The sequence below is a fragment of the Geotrypetes seraphini genome, chromosome 2 (genome assembly GCF_902459505.1).
Source record: "Geotrypetes seraphini chromosome 2, aGeoSer1.1, whole genome shotgun sequence".
NCBI lineage: Eukaryota > Metazoa > Chordata > Amphibia > Gymnophiona > Dermophiidae > Geotrypetes > Geotrypetes seraphini.
Genome location: NC_047085.1, coordinates 295,716,619 through 295,733,049, shown reverse-complemented (window position 1 = coordinate 295,733,049; position 16,431 = coordinate 295,716,619). Strand labels below are relative to the sequence as shown.

The 16,431-nt window shown below is 37.0% G+C and overlaps 1 protein-coding gene across 2 annotated transcripts in view; it reads left to right on the top strand.

Moving 5' to 3' along the window:
* The window catches only part of DNAH5 (dynein axonemal heavy chain 5), a 598,099-nt gene that overhangs the window by 526,367 nt on the left and 55,301 nt on the right, over positions 1 to 16,431 (top strand). For both annotated transcript variants that reach the window (XM_033929843.1, XM_033929844.1), the window contains exon 71: positions 9,958 to 10,203. In XM_033929843.1, coding sequence (XP_033785734.1) covers positions 9,958 to 10,203 — 246 coding nt within the window. The remainder of the gene's footprint in view (positions 1 to 9,957; positions 10,204 to 16,431) is intronic.

Below are 16,431 nucleotides of genomic sequence, written 5' to 3'. Positions count from 1 at the left end.
CTCCCTCCCATCCGAACCCCGCCAACCACGAGCGAGCCCTACATATGGTACCTCCCTAAGCATCATTGGGCCGGCAGCAATCTGAACAAGATGGGCAAGTGTCCTGCTGCACAAGGGATGGGAGGGAGAGGAGGAAAGATGATGCACATGTGGTGGAGAGAAAGGAAAGAGGAAGAATTGGGGTGAAGGAGAGGAAGGGAGAGATGATCATATACATACCCCGAAAATAAGATCTAGTGCGTTTTTTGGACCTAAAATTAATATAAGACACTGTCTTATTTTCGGGGTATATACAAGAAACCTACAAGCAGATGCAGCTACCTCCACTATTCCAGTTTTCATCCTTCACATATTAAAAAAATCCCTTATATACAACCAAGCCACACAATACCACCGCATCTGCTCTGACCCAAGAGACAGAGATAAACACCTAAAGACCATGACTGAATCCTTCAAACAAAAAGGATATAACCCTAAAATAGATTCCAAGAATATTGCCTCATCCCTTAAAATATCCAGAGAAAACTTATTACACTACAAGGACAAGAAAACCACAGACAGGACCCCCCTTGATAGACATATAGTCCTGAGCTGGAAAAACTAAGAAAAATGATAAGAGATCTACAACCACTACTCCAGGAAGATGAATTTCTAAAATAAATATTTCCAGCTGCACTTGTCCTGGCCTTCCATCAACCACCTAATTTGGAACAAAAATTGATAAAAAGCAAGCTCCCCACACAACCCATGAGGAAGAGAATGGCACACATCCTTGTGGTATAATAATAATAATAATAATAATAACAGTTTATATACCGCAGGACCGTGAAGTTCTATGTGGTTTACAATGATTAGAAATGTTACAGATTGAGTGAATAAACAAAGTTACAGATTGAATGAATAAACAAAGTACAGATTTAGCGACAGGTAGTTCTTGCGCTCGGTTGACAAACTGCAAACTGTGCTAGCCTCTAAATTTAAAACTAGCCTTAAAACCTTTCTTTTTAAAGATGCCTTTGGGGTATAGACCTGCTTTCTGTTTTCAGTTTAACCTCACTCCCTTTTGTTTTCTCCCTCTCCCATCAGTTTTTATTTTTTTTTATATTTTTTGATATGATGTAACCTTTGCTGTTTTCCTTATGTTTCCTATGTAGTCTCCCTCATTATTTTAATTGTCTGTTTGCCTCCCTGTTTTAAATAATTTTTAGCAATGCTTTATGTAAACTGCTTAGGACAGGGGTGCCCACACTTTTTGGGCTTGTGAGCTACTTTTAAAATGACCAAGTCAAAATGATCTACCAACAATAAAATTAAAAAAAACCACAAAGCACACTGTACGCTGAGAAAATGTTAATTATCATTCCTATTCCGGGGGTTTTTCAAAGAAGTCAAGGCAGATGACTTTATGCACTGTCACCTCAGTAACAACCATACAAAAATAGACAAATATATCCCCCCCCCCCCCCGTTTTTACTAAACCACAATAGCAGCTTTTAGCGCAGGGAGCTGCACTGAATGCCCAGCGCTGCTCTCAACGCTCATAGGCTCCCTGCGCTAAAAACCGCTATTGCGGTTTAGTAAAAGGGGGCCATAGTGAAAAATATAGACAGAAGATATAAATTCAGACACATTTTGATCACTAAATTTAAAATAAAATAATTTTTCCTACCTTGTTGTCTGGTGTTCATGAGTCTCTGGTTGCACTTTCTTCTTATGACTGTGCATCCAATCTTTCTTCCCTTCTTTCAGCCTGTATGATTCCTCTCCTCCAGACCTCATTCCCTCCCCCAACTTTTTCTTCCTCTCTCCCTTCCCTTTCTTTCTCCCTGCCTCCCTTTTTTTTCTCTCTTCATGCCCCATTTCTTTTTTTCTGTTTCCCTTCTTTCCTTCTGCCTCCCTTCCCTCCCCCAAACCACTGCCGCTAGGCAGGAACAGGGCACAGGGAAGGCAGGCAGACCTAGTGACAGGCAGGCCCCATACCCCTCTCGTACCCTAAACCAACCCCCTACATACCCCCAGTACCTTTTTTAATCATACCCCCTGTACTTTTTAAAATCCCTCCTTCCCTCCCTAGACGGCTAACCTGGTATTTTTAACATCTCCTCACCCTCAGTACCTTTTAAAATCCCTCCCTCCCTCCCTAGATGGCTATCCTGATATTTTAAACATCCCCTCACCCCCGGTACCTTGATGCAATCCTGGCGGTCCTGCGCTGCATCGGCAGCCTTCCCTGCTGGACAGCCGCCCAAGTCTCCATCTGCAGCGGCAGTAATAGGCAGGTGTGAGCCCCGAGCGTGCCTGCCTGGTCTCGTGCTGCCCGAATGGTGTCAGCTCGGCAGGCTCCCCCATCTGTGCCGGAAGTGAAATCCAGACGCGAGCCCCGAGCGCGTCTGCCTGGTCCTGCACCGCCGCTCGAATGGTGCAGTCAACTCCCGCGAGTCTCGCAAGAACCAACAGCACCATTTGGGCAGCGGCACAGACTAGGCAGGCGCGAGCCCCGAGCGCGGATTGGGGGAAAGGAAGGGCAGGAGGACCCGGATCTGGCCGGCTGTGCACCCGGGGTGGACCGCCCCCCTCTTGGTACGCCACCGACCTTCACCCCGCCCTTCCAGCACTCTGATTGGCTGGCGTTCTTCAAGAGGCAGGCCAGTCAGGAGGAGAAAAAAGAGAAGGAAAGAAAGGAACCCGCTCTGCGATCGACTGGGGTCACCTGAGCGAGCGACCTGTCGATCGCGATCGACGTATTGGGCACCCCTGGCTTAGGATATATTTTAAGTGGTATATCAAACGGAAATAAACTTGCAATTTGAAACTCTGCCGCCTTTCTGTCTTCTGCCCATCCACTCGGCCCTCCATCTTCATATCCCTGAAATGCTTTCATGTTTTCCTTTTATATACTAATATTTGTCAACATTTGCTTTTTTCTAATCTGAAGAAGGGTTACATTCAAAAGCTCATCATAAAATGCATTGAGTTACTTCAATAAAAAGGTATCACCTTATTTCCTTTGTTTTATTTCTTTATATTACCTTTCAGCATTGTTGAAACCTCTAATAAACCTTATATAATAAACAAGCAGTGCTAGCCAGGTAATAGCCTTTAAAGCGTATCCAGTAGTTAGCACACTATGAGGCTCATTCACTAAAACATTGTTTCTCAACTCAGTCCTGGAGTACCCCCTTGCTAGTCAGGTTTTCAAGATATCCACAATGAATTCTAGAACTTTGCAGCGCACGAAGATGGCTGGGTAGAGGATTAGCTCTGTTGTGACAGGCAAATTTTATTAAGATTTTGGCAGTTAAAATTAAAGAAAAGTGAAGGAAAAGAGAGAATTGAAGTAAGAAATGGCTTCTGGTAAAACTAGTAAAAGTAATCCGGTGAATTCAGGAGCAGGAAGTAAAAAAAGAACAAAAATAGATTTGGTATCCCCGACAGCGGTCCCGTTGCCTCAGGAAGAAATTGATAACAGTGATTTGATGAATGAACTTCAGAAAATTAAAGAAATAGTAAGTGATAACGCTAAAAATATAAAAGATGTGAAGAAGGAAATAGAGAGTCTGACAAATAGAATGCAGGCAGTTGACTTCAAAATTGAGCAGTTAGAAAAGCATGCTGAGAAATCTGAGGCAGAGATGCTGGTGTGTAAAAAAGATCACAGAGAAATAGAGGCGTTGAAAAAGGATTTTGAAGACTTATCAAATCGTGAAAGAAGGAATAATTTGCGTCTGATTGGGATACCTGAGGGGATTGAGCAGAATGATCCTATTCAATTTGTGACTAATTTTATCCCAAAGATCTTGCCATTTAAAAGTTCTTTTCCTTTGGAGATAGAAAGAGCACATCGGATACCGATGAAAAGATCAAATAGTCAGAAGGGTCCCCGTCCACTAATCTTTAAGCTGCTAAGACATCAGCAAGTGGTAGAGATTATAAAACTGGCTAAAACAAACAAGGATCTTAAATGCCAGGATTCTAAGATCTTTATAGTACCTGACTTTGCAAAAGCTACTGCCTACAGAAGAAAACAGCTTTTGGATTTAAGACCTAAACTGAGAGCAATGGGAGCAAGATATGGATTGATATACCCTGCTATTATGAGGGTAACTTATGAGAATAAAACTTATAATTTTGAAGAAGCAGGCAAATTACAGGAATTTCTAGATCAATATAATTTGCCTATGGTTTCATGAAAGTATTTAGAAAATGTAATAAATAATATACTTAGATTATTTTTGGTTTATATTTTTGAGTGAAAATTGAAAGATATTTTATAAAGAAGGAAAAAGTGGAAAAAAAAATAGAAAAGGAGAAAAATATTTTCTAGAAAATTGTTACAGTTAGGTTTAAGGGGGATCAACATTTCAAACAAGATTTAAAGAATAGAAATGAAAAATTTTAAAGAGACAATAAGAAAAGAAAAAAAGAAGATTTTGACAAGGTAAAAAGAGGGATGGAGCATATAGGAAGTGAAGAAAATATGAGGAACAATTATAAGATTTGGATGGTTTCTTAATGTGAATTTATAATTTGCATTTGAGCGTGACTGAGATAATAATATGAGGACACATAAATGCTGCATTGGAGAAATGCTGCATTGGAGAAAGACTATTGATGTAAAGAGAAGAAGATATGAAGATGGACTGATGAAAATGACTTGAGCATTATTTAGATTTACAATTTGCATCTGAAATTGACTGAGATATAAGGATGATGTTGCAAAAATACTTTATTGGAGAAAGATGAAATAGCAATCTGCAAGAAGATGGAATAAGAGACTGAAACAGCAGGATGAAGATGTACAAGTGTTACAGTTGTGCAGAATGGAGAATAGACTGTAATAGATTGAAGATGCAATGAAAATTAATGAGAGTTTTAAAAAAAATATGAGGTCTGCTTGGTTGAAATGTTTGATCCTTCTTTTGATGTAAGGTTAAAAAAAAATGAATATTATAGGATGGAGTGATGTATGTTCCATTGAAGTTATGAGAAACTTAGGTTAGACAAAAAATAAAATAAAATAATAATATTAATCTTGGGGGGGTATATATTGTAAGAAATGGTTTCCGAAATATTGGGTATATCCTTTTATAAATATATTAGAGGTATAGGATGGAAGAATGTTTGGAAATTTAAATGAGGGGGGAAGTATATAATAAAGAATTATAGTAAATATGGGTATTTAGGGTATTGAAGAATGGATTGACTGCAGGAGAATTTAGTGTTGGTTGTTTGAAAGATTAGAGAAAGAAAAATGAGTATGTTATTGCCTGTGGGGAGTTTATTTTTTGCTCAGTAATATGTGCGTTTCAAAGTTTGCATTTGTGTTAGGGGAGGGGAGGGTGGAGGATGGGAATAGGGGGGGATGGGGAAAGAGGGGAGAGGGGGGAGACTCATATATTGGTTTAAGGAAAAAGAAAAAATGTATATTTTATGTTTGAGTGGATTATATATGTATTTTATATTTTATTTGTAAAATGGGTTTTAAAATTTTTTCTTTGAATGTAAATGGCCTTAATCACCCTATAAAAAGGAAAAAGGTATTGGAATATATTAAACAACAAAATATAGATATATGTTTCTTGCAAGAGACACATTTGTCTGGAACAGAGTCTATGAAGCTGACAGATAAGTGGATAAAACAATGTTTATTTGCACCAGCGATAAAAAAGAAGGCAGGAGTTGCAATATTGATTAATAAAAAATGTCCAACAACATTTAATATGGTTAAGGCAGATCCTCAAGGAAGGTGGTTACTTGTTGACATGAGCATGGGCAGTAATACAATGGCGTTACTAAATATATATGCACCTAATTCGAATCAAAGTGAATTCTTTAAATCTCTACAACAATTAGTTTTACCACTGGCTACTACTAATTTAGTGGTGGCTGGGGATTTCAATGCTGTTATAGATCCAATAATGGATAAAAAGCCTAGTAGAATAATGAAATCAATGGGATTAGATAATTTGGTACAAGTATGTAATTTAAAAGATATATGGCGTATTCTTCATTTTAATGATCGGGAATTTACATTTTGTTCACATGTTCATCAATCGTTCTCAAGAATTGATTATATTTTTGTTTCAGATCAGATGGTACAGCAAGTTATAAAAGCTGACATAGAACCAATAGTAATATCTGATCATGGTGGTATATGGATAGAAGTTAACTTAGTAGATCCAGATAATTCCAAATCTGTATGGAGGTTTGATAATACATTGCTTGCTGATTCTAAATTTTGCACAGAATTTCAAAATAAAATAAATGAATATTTTAGACTTAATGATTTAGAGGAAATTTCGATTGGAATTTTATGGGATGCTTTCAAAGCAACTATGAGAGGACGAATTATATCATATTCTGCATATAAAAAGAAACTGTTAAGAAAACAATATGTGAATTTGGAAAAAGAAATTAAGAATTTGGAATTAAAATTGGTTAATAAATGGGAACAGGAGACATTTCAAATATTGTTAAAAAAAAATGTGAATATAATGAAATTTCCTCTGGGTTAGTAAGGAAAGATATTTTTGCTCAGCAGGTGGTGTATTATGGTAGTGCAAATAAGGCTGGAAGATTATTGGCAAATTATTTAAAAGCAAAGAAAAGGAAGGAGAAAATAAGCATAATTAAAGATGAGTTAGGAAATTCTCATTCTCAAATTGGAAATATATTAAAACAATTTTTAAAATATTATAAGTCATTGTATTCTTCGGAGTCTTATTTAAATAAAGAGAAAGATGGGATGGATTTTTTGAGTTTAGTTGAAGGTCCTAAGGTTCCTGATCATATAAAAAGAAGTTTAGATAAACCTATATCATTAAAAGAGTTACAAATGGCATTGAAATCCCTTAGAGTTGGGACCGCTCCAGGTGGAGATGGATTTACAGTAGAGTTTTATAAAGAATTTCAAATTTCCCTATTACCGTATTTATTAAAATTATATCAGGATCAACTGAATAAAGGTTGTATATCAGGCACTATGGCAGAATCTTTAACTATTGTTTTGCCAAAGCCAAATAAAGATCCAACATTGATTTCAAACTACAGGCCTATATCTTTAATAAATGTAGATGGTAAATTATTAGCTAAGATTTTAGCATTAAGATTGGCTAAAGCTCTTCCGCATATAATAGGAATGAATCAAACTGGATTTGTTGCTCAAAGACACTCTTCTAATAATACTAGACTGGCATTTCAGATGTATTATTTAACAAAACAAATTAATGATCCGGCTTTTTCGGTTTCACTAGATGCTGAGAAGGCTTTTGATCGTGTAGAATGGAGTTTCATGTATCAAGCTATGGAATGGTTTGGTATTGGATCCGGATTTATACAAATGATACAAGCATTGTATAGCTCCCCAACTGCTCGCTTATATATAAATAATAATTTTTCGGATGCTTTTAAGTTGCAGAGGGCAGTTAGACAAGGTTGTCCATTATCTCCTTTGCTCTTTGATATAGTTCTTGAACCCTTATTATTAGCTATTCGACAGGCAAAGGACATACAGGGTATTCCATGTGCTGGAGTGGAATATAAAGTATCTGCTTATGCAGATGACATCTTGCTTCATTTGAGGAATCCGGAAACAACAATCCCATGTCTACTGAAGGTCATAGATACATTTGGAAAATTCTCAGGATACAAAATAAATTGGACTAAATCAGAGATTTTACCTTTAAATGTGCATTGTACAAAAGGTATACTTGATTCTTTCCCTTTTATATGGAAAGAGGATGGAATAAAGTACTTAGGTATTTGGCTGAATAAAACACTTGAAGAGACAATGAGAATAAATGAAAAATTTTTATTACAAAAAGTTACAGAGTTGTGTGAGCAATGGAATCCTTTACATTTGTCCTGGTGGGGAAGAGTACAAACTGTTAAAATGATGATTTTGCCTGTGGTTTGCTATCAATTGGGAATGATACCAGTGTTTTTTCAGGGGTCTTTCTATAAAAAATTAAATAGTATTCTGGTTAAATTTATTTGGCTGGGTAAAATTGCAAGAGTGGCTTTAGTGTCTTTGCAAAGACCAATTGAGGAGGGAGGGGTAAATTTTCCCAATTTTTATAGGTATCATCAGGCCTATATCATGCGCCAAGGTATGTATTGGGTCCTCCCAGAGCTTTTGGAACAATTACCAGAATGGTTAAGGGTGGAGAGATCACTTATCTTTCCACTTAGGCTTGATCTTTTGCTTGGTATAAAAGTGCCTAGAATACGTAAGGACAATAGAGTATTAATGGATACTTGGAAAACATTAAGGTTTGTAGACAAATTAACTACTGATTCTATTTTAAAATCGAAACAACAGACTATTTGGGTAAACTCCAAGATACAAATAGGCGGGTTTAAGGTTGTCTGGAAAGATTGGATTAAAGCAGGTATAAGATCATTAACGGAAGTAATTGATAATGGTAAGATGCTTGAATTTTCACAATTGCAACATAAATATGGTCTGAATAAAAAACAAAGTTATAAGTGGTTGCAATTGAAGCAGGCTATTCAGGTGGGGTTCCCTGAATGGAAATCTTTAAATGATCATTACAGCTTAGAATTCTTATGTTTCCAGGCAGATTTTCTGGGTCACCAGGCCGCAAAGTGGTATAAAATTATATCTAATTATTTGAATAAGAAGCCTAAAAATGGATTAAGAGATATTTGGAGCATTGAGATTAAGCATCAGATTAATGCATCTCAATGGCCACGTATTTGGTCTTGGAGAATTAAAGGTACGATGTCAGCATCTATTAGGCAAACATGGTTCTTTTTGTTGCATAGAGCATTCTGGACCCCTACTAGATTACAAAAATTAGATTGCTCTAAGTCTAATAGATGCTGGCATTGTAAAATTGAAGTTGGAACGCTAGACCATCTTTTATTTTATTGTCCATGTATTCAGGCATTTTGGATATCAATATGGGATCAAGTTAATATGTTGATGGAGAGTCATGTGACTTTATCCTATGACACAGTGATTTTTGGAATGTGTATGAGGGCCAAATGCCAAATATCTACAGCAAACAATAAATTATTGTTGATTCTTACGGGAGTGGGAATTCAACAGATAACAACTAATTGGAAAGACTGTTCTAGATTGAATTGTAATTTTTGGTGGAACTCAGTTTGTCATATGTATAAGATGGAAAGATTTCTTGCGATACAGAAGGGGTATTTTAAAAGATTTCAAGAGGTGTGGAGGCCATTAATTGAATATTATAACGAGTAAAGTTTATTCTTTTTCCTTAGGGGATAATATATAGAAATGGGATGGGATGGGAGGGATAGGGAGGGAAAAATATTGGAAATATGTTGTTATGAAAAATAAGGAGATATATGTAATAGGATGGGATATTTATTGTTGTGCATTACTGGGTATAATAAAATGTTTAAAGTGTTTGAGGAAGAAGGATGGGGGAAGGGACAGATTTCATGTCAGATTAATTGTATTATCAAAAAGGGATATATAATTATATATAAATTTGTAAGGAATATTTTATTGATATGGAAAAGGGTGGGAGGTGGGGGAGGGAATAAAAACATGTATAATAATATTGTTTAAGAATGCCAAGTGTGTTATGTAAATTAATTGTAATAATACTGTACACTTGTTGAAAGAAATAAAAAGGAATAAAGATTTAAAAAAAAAAAAAAGATATCCACAATGAATATGCATGAAAGACATTTGCAAATAATGGAGGCGGTTTATGCAAATTCAACATGGATATCCTGAAAACCTGACTGGTAAGGGGGTACTCCAGGACCGAGTAGAGAAACACTGCACTAAAAGCACGGTTTAGGCATTATATAGTGGACTGGCTCTTTTAAAAATAATGGGGCCTGCAGCAATAAATAGCACCTCAGTCTGTGCTATTGTGAGTTCCAGTTACCACACTGTAGTGAAATGGCCTCTAAATTATTTATTGTACATTTTTTACATTTTCTTTTCAGGCTCGAAAGTACATAATGGATTCCATGGGTGGGAAATATGCAGAAGGTGTAATCTTGGATGTGGAAAAGACCTGGGAGGAATCCGATCCACGGACACCTCTCATTTGCTTCCTCTCTATGGGCTCAGACCCCACAGACTGCATCATTGCCTTGGGCAAACGGCTGAAGATTGAGACACGTTATGTTTCTATGGGCCAGGGACAGGAGGTCCACGCTCGTAAGCTTTTACAGCAGACCATGGCACATGTAAGACAGTATTAAAAAAAACCTTCTAATGGTGAAAGGCTATTTTAGGTGCACATTGAACGATATTTTGAGGGAATTCAGATGTAAATGCCAGCTGGTGTTCTAAAGAATTTATACCTTTGTAGCTCTCATAGTACTGATTTTATATTACATACCTATTCTGCCATTCTAGAGACTTTATTAAAATACCTTTCTAATTAGTTTGGGGTCAGGAGAGTGGGGTAGAGTGCTGCTAATCTGCCCTTTTCACTCATTTTATTGTGCTGTAAACTAACAGATAGGGATGTTGCAGATTCATGTGATAAGGGGGGACAGTTCTTGATACAGCCTATCGGCGAAATATGTTGAATGACAGGTCCCTTCCCGATATGAACAACGAAACAAAAAGATAAGTTTTTAGCTCATTGAGCTTTTAAAACTGATTACGTTATTGAGTATAGCACTTTAGTAAATAAGCACCTTGTGGTATATAAAGTACTTTATAGAAAAGCACTTTACAAAAATTAAAGATAAAAAGAATTCACAGCAGGCCCAATGAGGAGGCCAGTGCCGAAAGTATTATAGCCATTGAAAACACTTCTAATCTAATCTAATCTTCTATTTGTGTGTCGCACTTCTGAGAACCTTGCTATAATGAATTTTTATGATACTATAGTGATTTGAACTATTAAAACAGCTCACAAAACAGGCAGACCTGTCAGGTTTTTTTGGATCGCTAAAACCCTTGTTTTTTTTGTGCATAGCCAAGTGATGTTAGTGCATCAATTGCTTGGCTAGTTTGCAGGCCAGATCGGAAATTGGGCGATCAAGGGAAAAAACACTCTGTGAACCATTTTGTGCATCAGGTCAGCAATTGTGATCATCGCTGAAGCTGTCAAAATAGGTTTAACATCGATCGCTGGCTTTAGTGCATCTGGGCCTCACTCTTGCTCACAAACTCACTCTCTTGCTCACAAACTCTGTGGGTCACTCTCTCACACTCTATCCACTCACACTCTCTAGCTGTCACTCTTATACTCTCTCTGTCTTTCTCTCACTTTAGCACTCTCTGTCTCTTTTTTTTTTTTCTATATAGCAACTCTTCTCTCTCTCCCACTGAACTCCTCACTACACCTTCAAAAACGTTGTTCCAAGTGCAGTGCTATATATAGACATGCAGGATGTCAGGAGTGTCTTATTTCTACTGTGGTAACATTTTGCCATCATTGCGGACGTTATTTGGGACAATTTATAGGACATTTACTTTAGATGTCTTGCGTACTGTGTGATCAAAGCACTTGGATGTCCAGTAGAACGACTCTTAGATGGCGATTTTTCAGATGCTTATCTTCTAAATTTTTGAAATGTTTTATTCTTCCTGGACGTCTTTTTTGTTATCACTGCTATTTTTTGGATGTCTAGCTCTGGACGTCTGGGGTCGGACTTAAATGTCCTATTGAAAATGCCTCTCTTAGTTCAAGTTTCAAGTTTATTATAACATTTGATTAATCGCTTATTCCGAATTCTAAGCGATGTACAAAGTGATAAAATTACAAAATATAGGAAGACAAACATAAAAGAGATGTACTATAACTACTAATACATTGTAGTAAATAAAATTACAAACATAAACGACAAGTTTCATAACTACTAATACATTGTAGTAAATTAAATTACACATACTTTAATAAAAACATAGGGAAAACTCGGGATGAAATACAATCTAGTTATAAAAGTAGAACAATTAAGGTTAAAAACAATAGGAAGGGGAATAAAAAACAAAGTAGTTAAAATGGATTAAGAGCCAAAAGCAGTTCAATTAAACATTGAATGCATCTTGAAAAAGAAGACTCTTTAGTTTGCTCTTAAATTTTTCAAGGTTCTTTTCATCTCTCAGATGAATTGGAAGAGAATTCCAGGATTGGGGAGCCGTAACAGAAAAAATAGTCTGCCGCCGCGTATTAATAACTTTAAGAGAAGGGATGACCAACAAATTTTGGTCACTTGACCTCAAGAGTCTAGGTGATGTATATGGAATTAAAACCCTATAAATAAAGGCTGGGGTTTTAAATACCAGAGATTTAAAAGTAAGGAGGCATAGTTTATACATAATGCGGTGAGCAACAGGAAGCCAATGAGCTTTCTCAAGTAGAGGAGTGACGTGATCAAATTTTTTGGCTTTCGTAATGAGTTTGATTGAGGCATTCTGTATGATTTGCAGACGTCTAATTTCATTTTGAGACAGTCCTTTGAACAGGGCGTTACAGTAGTCAATTTTAGAAATAACTAGTGAGTGAACTAAAATATTTAGAGATTTTGAACATAAGAATTTAGATATAGAACGAATTTGACGGAATCTATAAAAAGTTGTTTTGACAACATGACTAATATGGTCATGATAAGATAATTTCTCATCAAAAATAATTCCCAAAATCCTGATTTTATGAACTAAATTCAAAGAGATGCCCTTAATAGTAATCGGGGAAAAAAGTTTAAGGCAATCTTTCCAAGGAAAGTGCATAATGTTTGTTTTTTTCAATGTTAAGGGCTAATCTGTTTGTGTCAAGCCATTGGTGAATTTGTTCAAGTTTTCCAGTTGTGGCTGAGATTTCACAAGAATTATTGGGATCAAGAGGGTGTAATAATTGAATGTCATCTGCGTAAGCAAATATGGAGAAGCCAATAGATTGACAGAGTGTCATGAGGGGCGCAAGGAAGATATTGAAAAGAAGAGGAGAAAGAATAGATCCCTGCGGGATGCCATAGGGTGCAGAAAAACTATCAGAAGACGAATTATTAAAGAAAACAGTAGAAGAACGATTGTCAAAGTAAGATTTGAACCAAAGGAGAACCTGATCTGTGATACCAATAGAATGAAGTCTATTTAGTAAAAGGTTGTGATTGACAGTATCAAAAATAGATGAAAGATCGATGGAAATCAAAAGAACCGATGTATGATGATCTAGATGATAAAGTATAGAAGTTGTCATGCCAATTAGCGAATGTTCGGTTGAATGATATTGTCTAAAACCCGTTTGATTTGGGTGTAAGACAATTGTTTTCTCTACAAATTCTGATATTTGATTAAATACAATCTTTTCTGTCAGTTTTGCTAAGTAAAGAATATTGGCAATTGGCCTATAGTTTGATTTTAAATCAGGGCTGATTTTATGATCTTTTATGATGGGATGAATGATTGCTTTTTTCCAAGCCAAAGGCATGACGCTTTGTTGCAGACTTTTATTAATTAAGGTCAGTATTTGTGAACCGAATATGGCAAAATATCTCTTAAGAAGAAAGGGAGGGATAGATTCAAATTGCGTTCCCTTGGTATTGATAGTTTTAATCAAAGATTCTAGCTCATGAAGACTGGGAAGATTGAATTGTGAACATTTTGAAGATAGTGATAGTCTTAAGTCCAAAGGTTCCAAGGAAGGGGCAGGGTCTGGATTGATAGTTAAGTTACTCCTAATTTTGTTAATTTTCTCATTAAAATAGGTTGTAAGTTCTTGAGCAGCAGGTAAAGAATTAGAAGTTTGGGTTTGATTTTTAGAAGGCAAAGCAACTGTTTTTAGGATAGCATAGAGCATAGAAACATTTTTAGCTTTTAGAATTTTATTTGAATAGTACAGTGGTACCTCGGTTTACGAGTGCACCGGTTTGCGAGTGTTTTGCAAGACGAGCAAAACATTTACAAAATTGGTGCCTCGGAAACCGAGCATGGCTCGATTTACTAGCACCCCCCCTGCCTCGAACCAACACCCCCTGCCACGATCCGACCCCCCCGCCACGATTGGGCACCCCCCCCCCGACATAATTGGGTACCCCCCCGCCGCTTCTTACCCTCATCTGGGCACTCTTGAAGATCGGCCTCCTCGTCTGCTGGGTCTTGAGCATCTGAGCATGCTCAAGGCCTGTGAGTTCACGTTCTTCATCCTTCATTGCTATGGTCAAGGACCTTTACTCTTCTCCGTCCACTAGAATATTTGTGAATGACATGTTCTCTGCCTCTTTCTCTCCTAGTAGGGGGACTAGACAGGGTTGTCCCCTGTCCCCTTAACTTTTTAACCTGGCACTGGAGCCATTATTGATTGCGATATGTTCCTCTCCAGAAATCAAGAGCTTTAGTTTTGGTGATCTAGAAATCAAATTATCTGCCTATGCAGACGACATACTTCTATATATTACACCAGAAACTATAACACCATTACTCAAACTGATAGACACTTATACCTATTACTCTGGATACAAATTGAATGTTGCCAAGACAGAGGTCATGCCGCTAAACTGCCCAGGGCTGGACCCTGACATTCAAAGGCTAGGACTGCAGTGGTTACCTACTAAGCTGAAATATCAAGGGAAGGTCCAAAATATAACCCCAGATGATACCCTGGATTACAACACTACATATTTCATTGATTCTGTAAGAGCTTTCTTGGTGGGGCTGCTTGGAAACCATCAAAATGATGATCACTCCAGTGGTAAACTGCATTCTGAGCATGCTTCCTGTATATCTGAAACCTCAGACTTACAATCAGATCGACAAACTACTATCTGACTTCTTATGGAACAACAAACTTCCGCAAATTAGCTTGAAAAAGCTTAGAAATGAGAAATCGAACGGCAGAGTTAATTTTCCAAACTTCATGCGCTACCACTCTGTGTTTATCATGAGACAAGGTTCCAAGTGGATAAGTGGGAAAAAACATATCTTTGTGCCTAAATGGCTTGAACTTAAATGACTTATCATAGAGGGTTTTCTACTTGATATACTTCCATTTTTGGATAATTTCCACTAGACTGGCTTTACAGAAACTTGACCAATTACTAATCCTGAGTTGGAATGACACAACTTTCATGTCTCTATGGGGCAACCCCAGGTTACGTATCTATAATAAGCCAGTACTTGGCCCTCCTGGAGGCATAATGGTCTCTGGAAAATAAACTAACTATATTCAAGGCAGACTTGGACTGCATTCTCAGATGTGGCAGAGAAGTTTCACATCCCTTCAACTCACTATTTCAAGTGGATACAAATAAGATCTGTTATAATTGCATTAATGATGAAACACTCTCATAGTGATGAAATACCAGCTCTGGTGACACTCTGTACTAGACTCTCCTATACTAATGATGAATCCATTCAATGGTATAAGATTTTGAAGAAACATAGCTCTTTTTTGTTGGATGGTCTTCACTCGATATGGGAACGAGACACTGGCACTTGCATTGATAGTCAGGTCTTGCCACTTATATGGATGGAATCTTATAAAGCTCTGTTGTCTTCTGGCATGATACAATCACTCTACTTCCTGTTACACAAAGCCGTTTGAACTCCACTAAAATTGGCCAAATTGTCAAATAAATTAAGGCTGATGACAACTGTTGGTCGTGTCATACTGCGACTGGAACTTTGGATCATATGATCTTTACCTGCCCTATTATCCATCAATTCTGGTTGCAAATTTGGAATACAATATGCAAAATCATCCATATTACTGAAAATCTTACTTTAGCCACGGTAATTTTTGGTCGTCATGGCCATGTTTCAAATATACTGGATTCTTCGGCCTGCCTGCTTAAGGCATTGATATCAATTGCCATTAAATTGATCCTAACTCATTGGAAAAACTCTGCATCATTATCATATTCAGCTTGGTGGAACATGGTCTGTCTCACAGCTAAGTATGAATTTTTGCAGCTGAAAAGAATGGATCCCTATCAAAGACCTTGTCCACTTGGCAGCACTTAAATGACTTTTGTGATGATTTGCAACTAGGCAACGCATAGTCACCTCACTACATTTCAGATATGCTATGTTATTAGCATTGTTCTTTCTTGGTCTTTTTAGCTGAGAGGTCATTTATTGTTATTATTTATTGTTATTATTTCGTCCTTACTCTTATTTAAGACTACTTATGAGTTTATCTCTTTTATTTCTCTTTTTGTTTTTCAGTAATGTGCTACTTGCCATTTTCCTATCCAATGCATGTAACCTATAATTGCATTACTGTTACTCTACCTGAGCTTGTATTTCTGGCTATGTTTTCTGTTTGATATGTTGCACAAAACTAATAAACAGTTTGAACTTAAAAAACAACAATTGGGTAACCATCTCGGGTATGAAAAATGGGTTGCACACTTGTTCTAGGATCGTCCATTGTCATGACTCTACTTGGTCTTTCTTGTATTTGTTTGTTAAACATTACGAGCTGGATAGTCAAGCCAAAGGGGATTCCACTTTTAGAT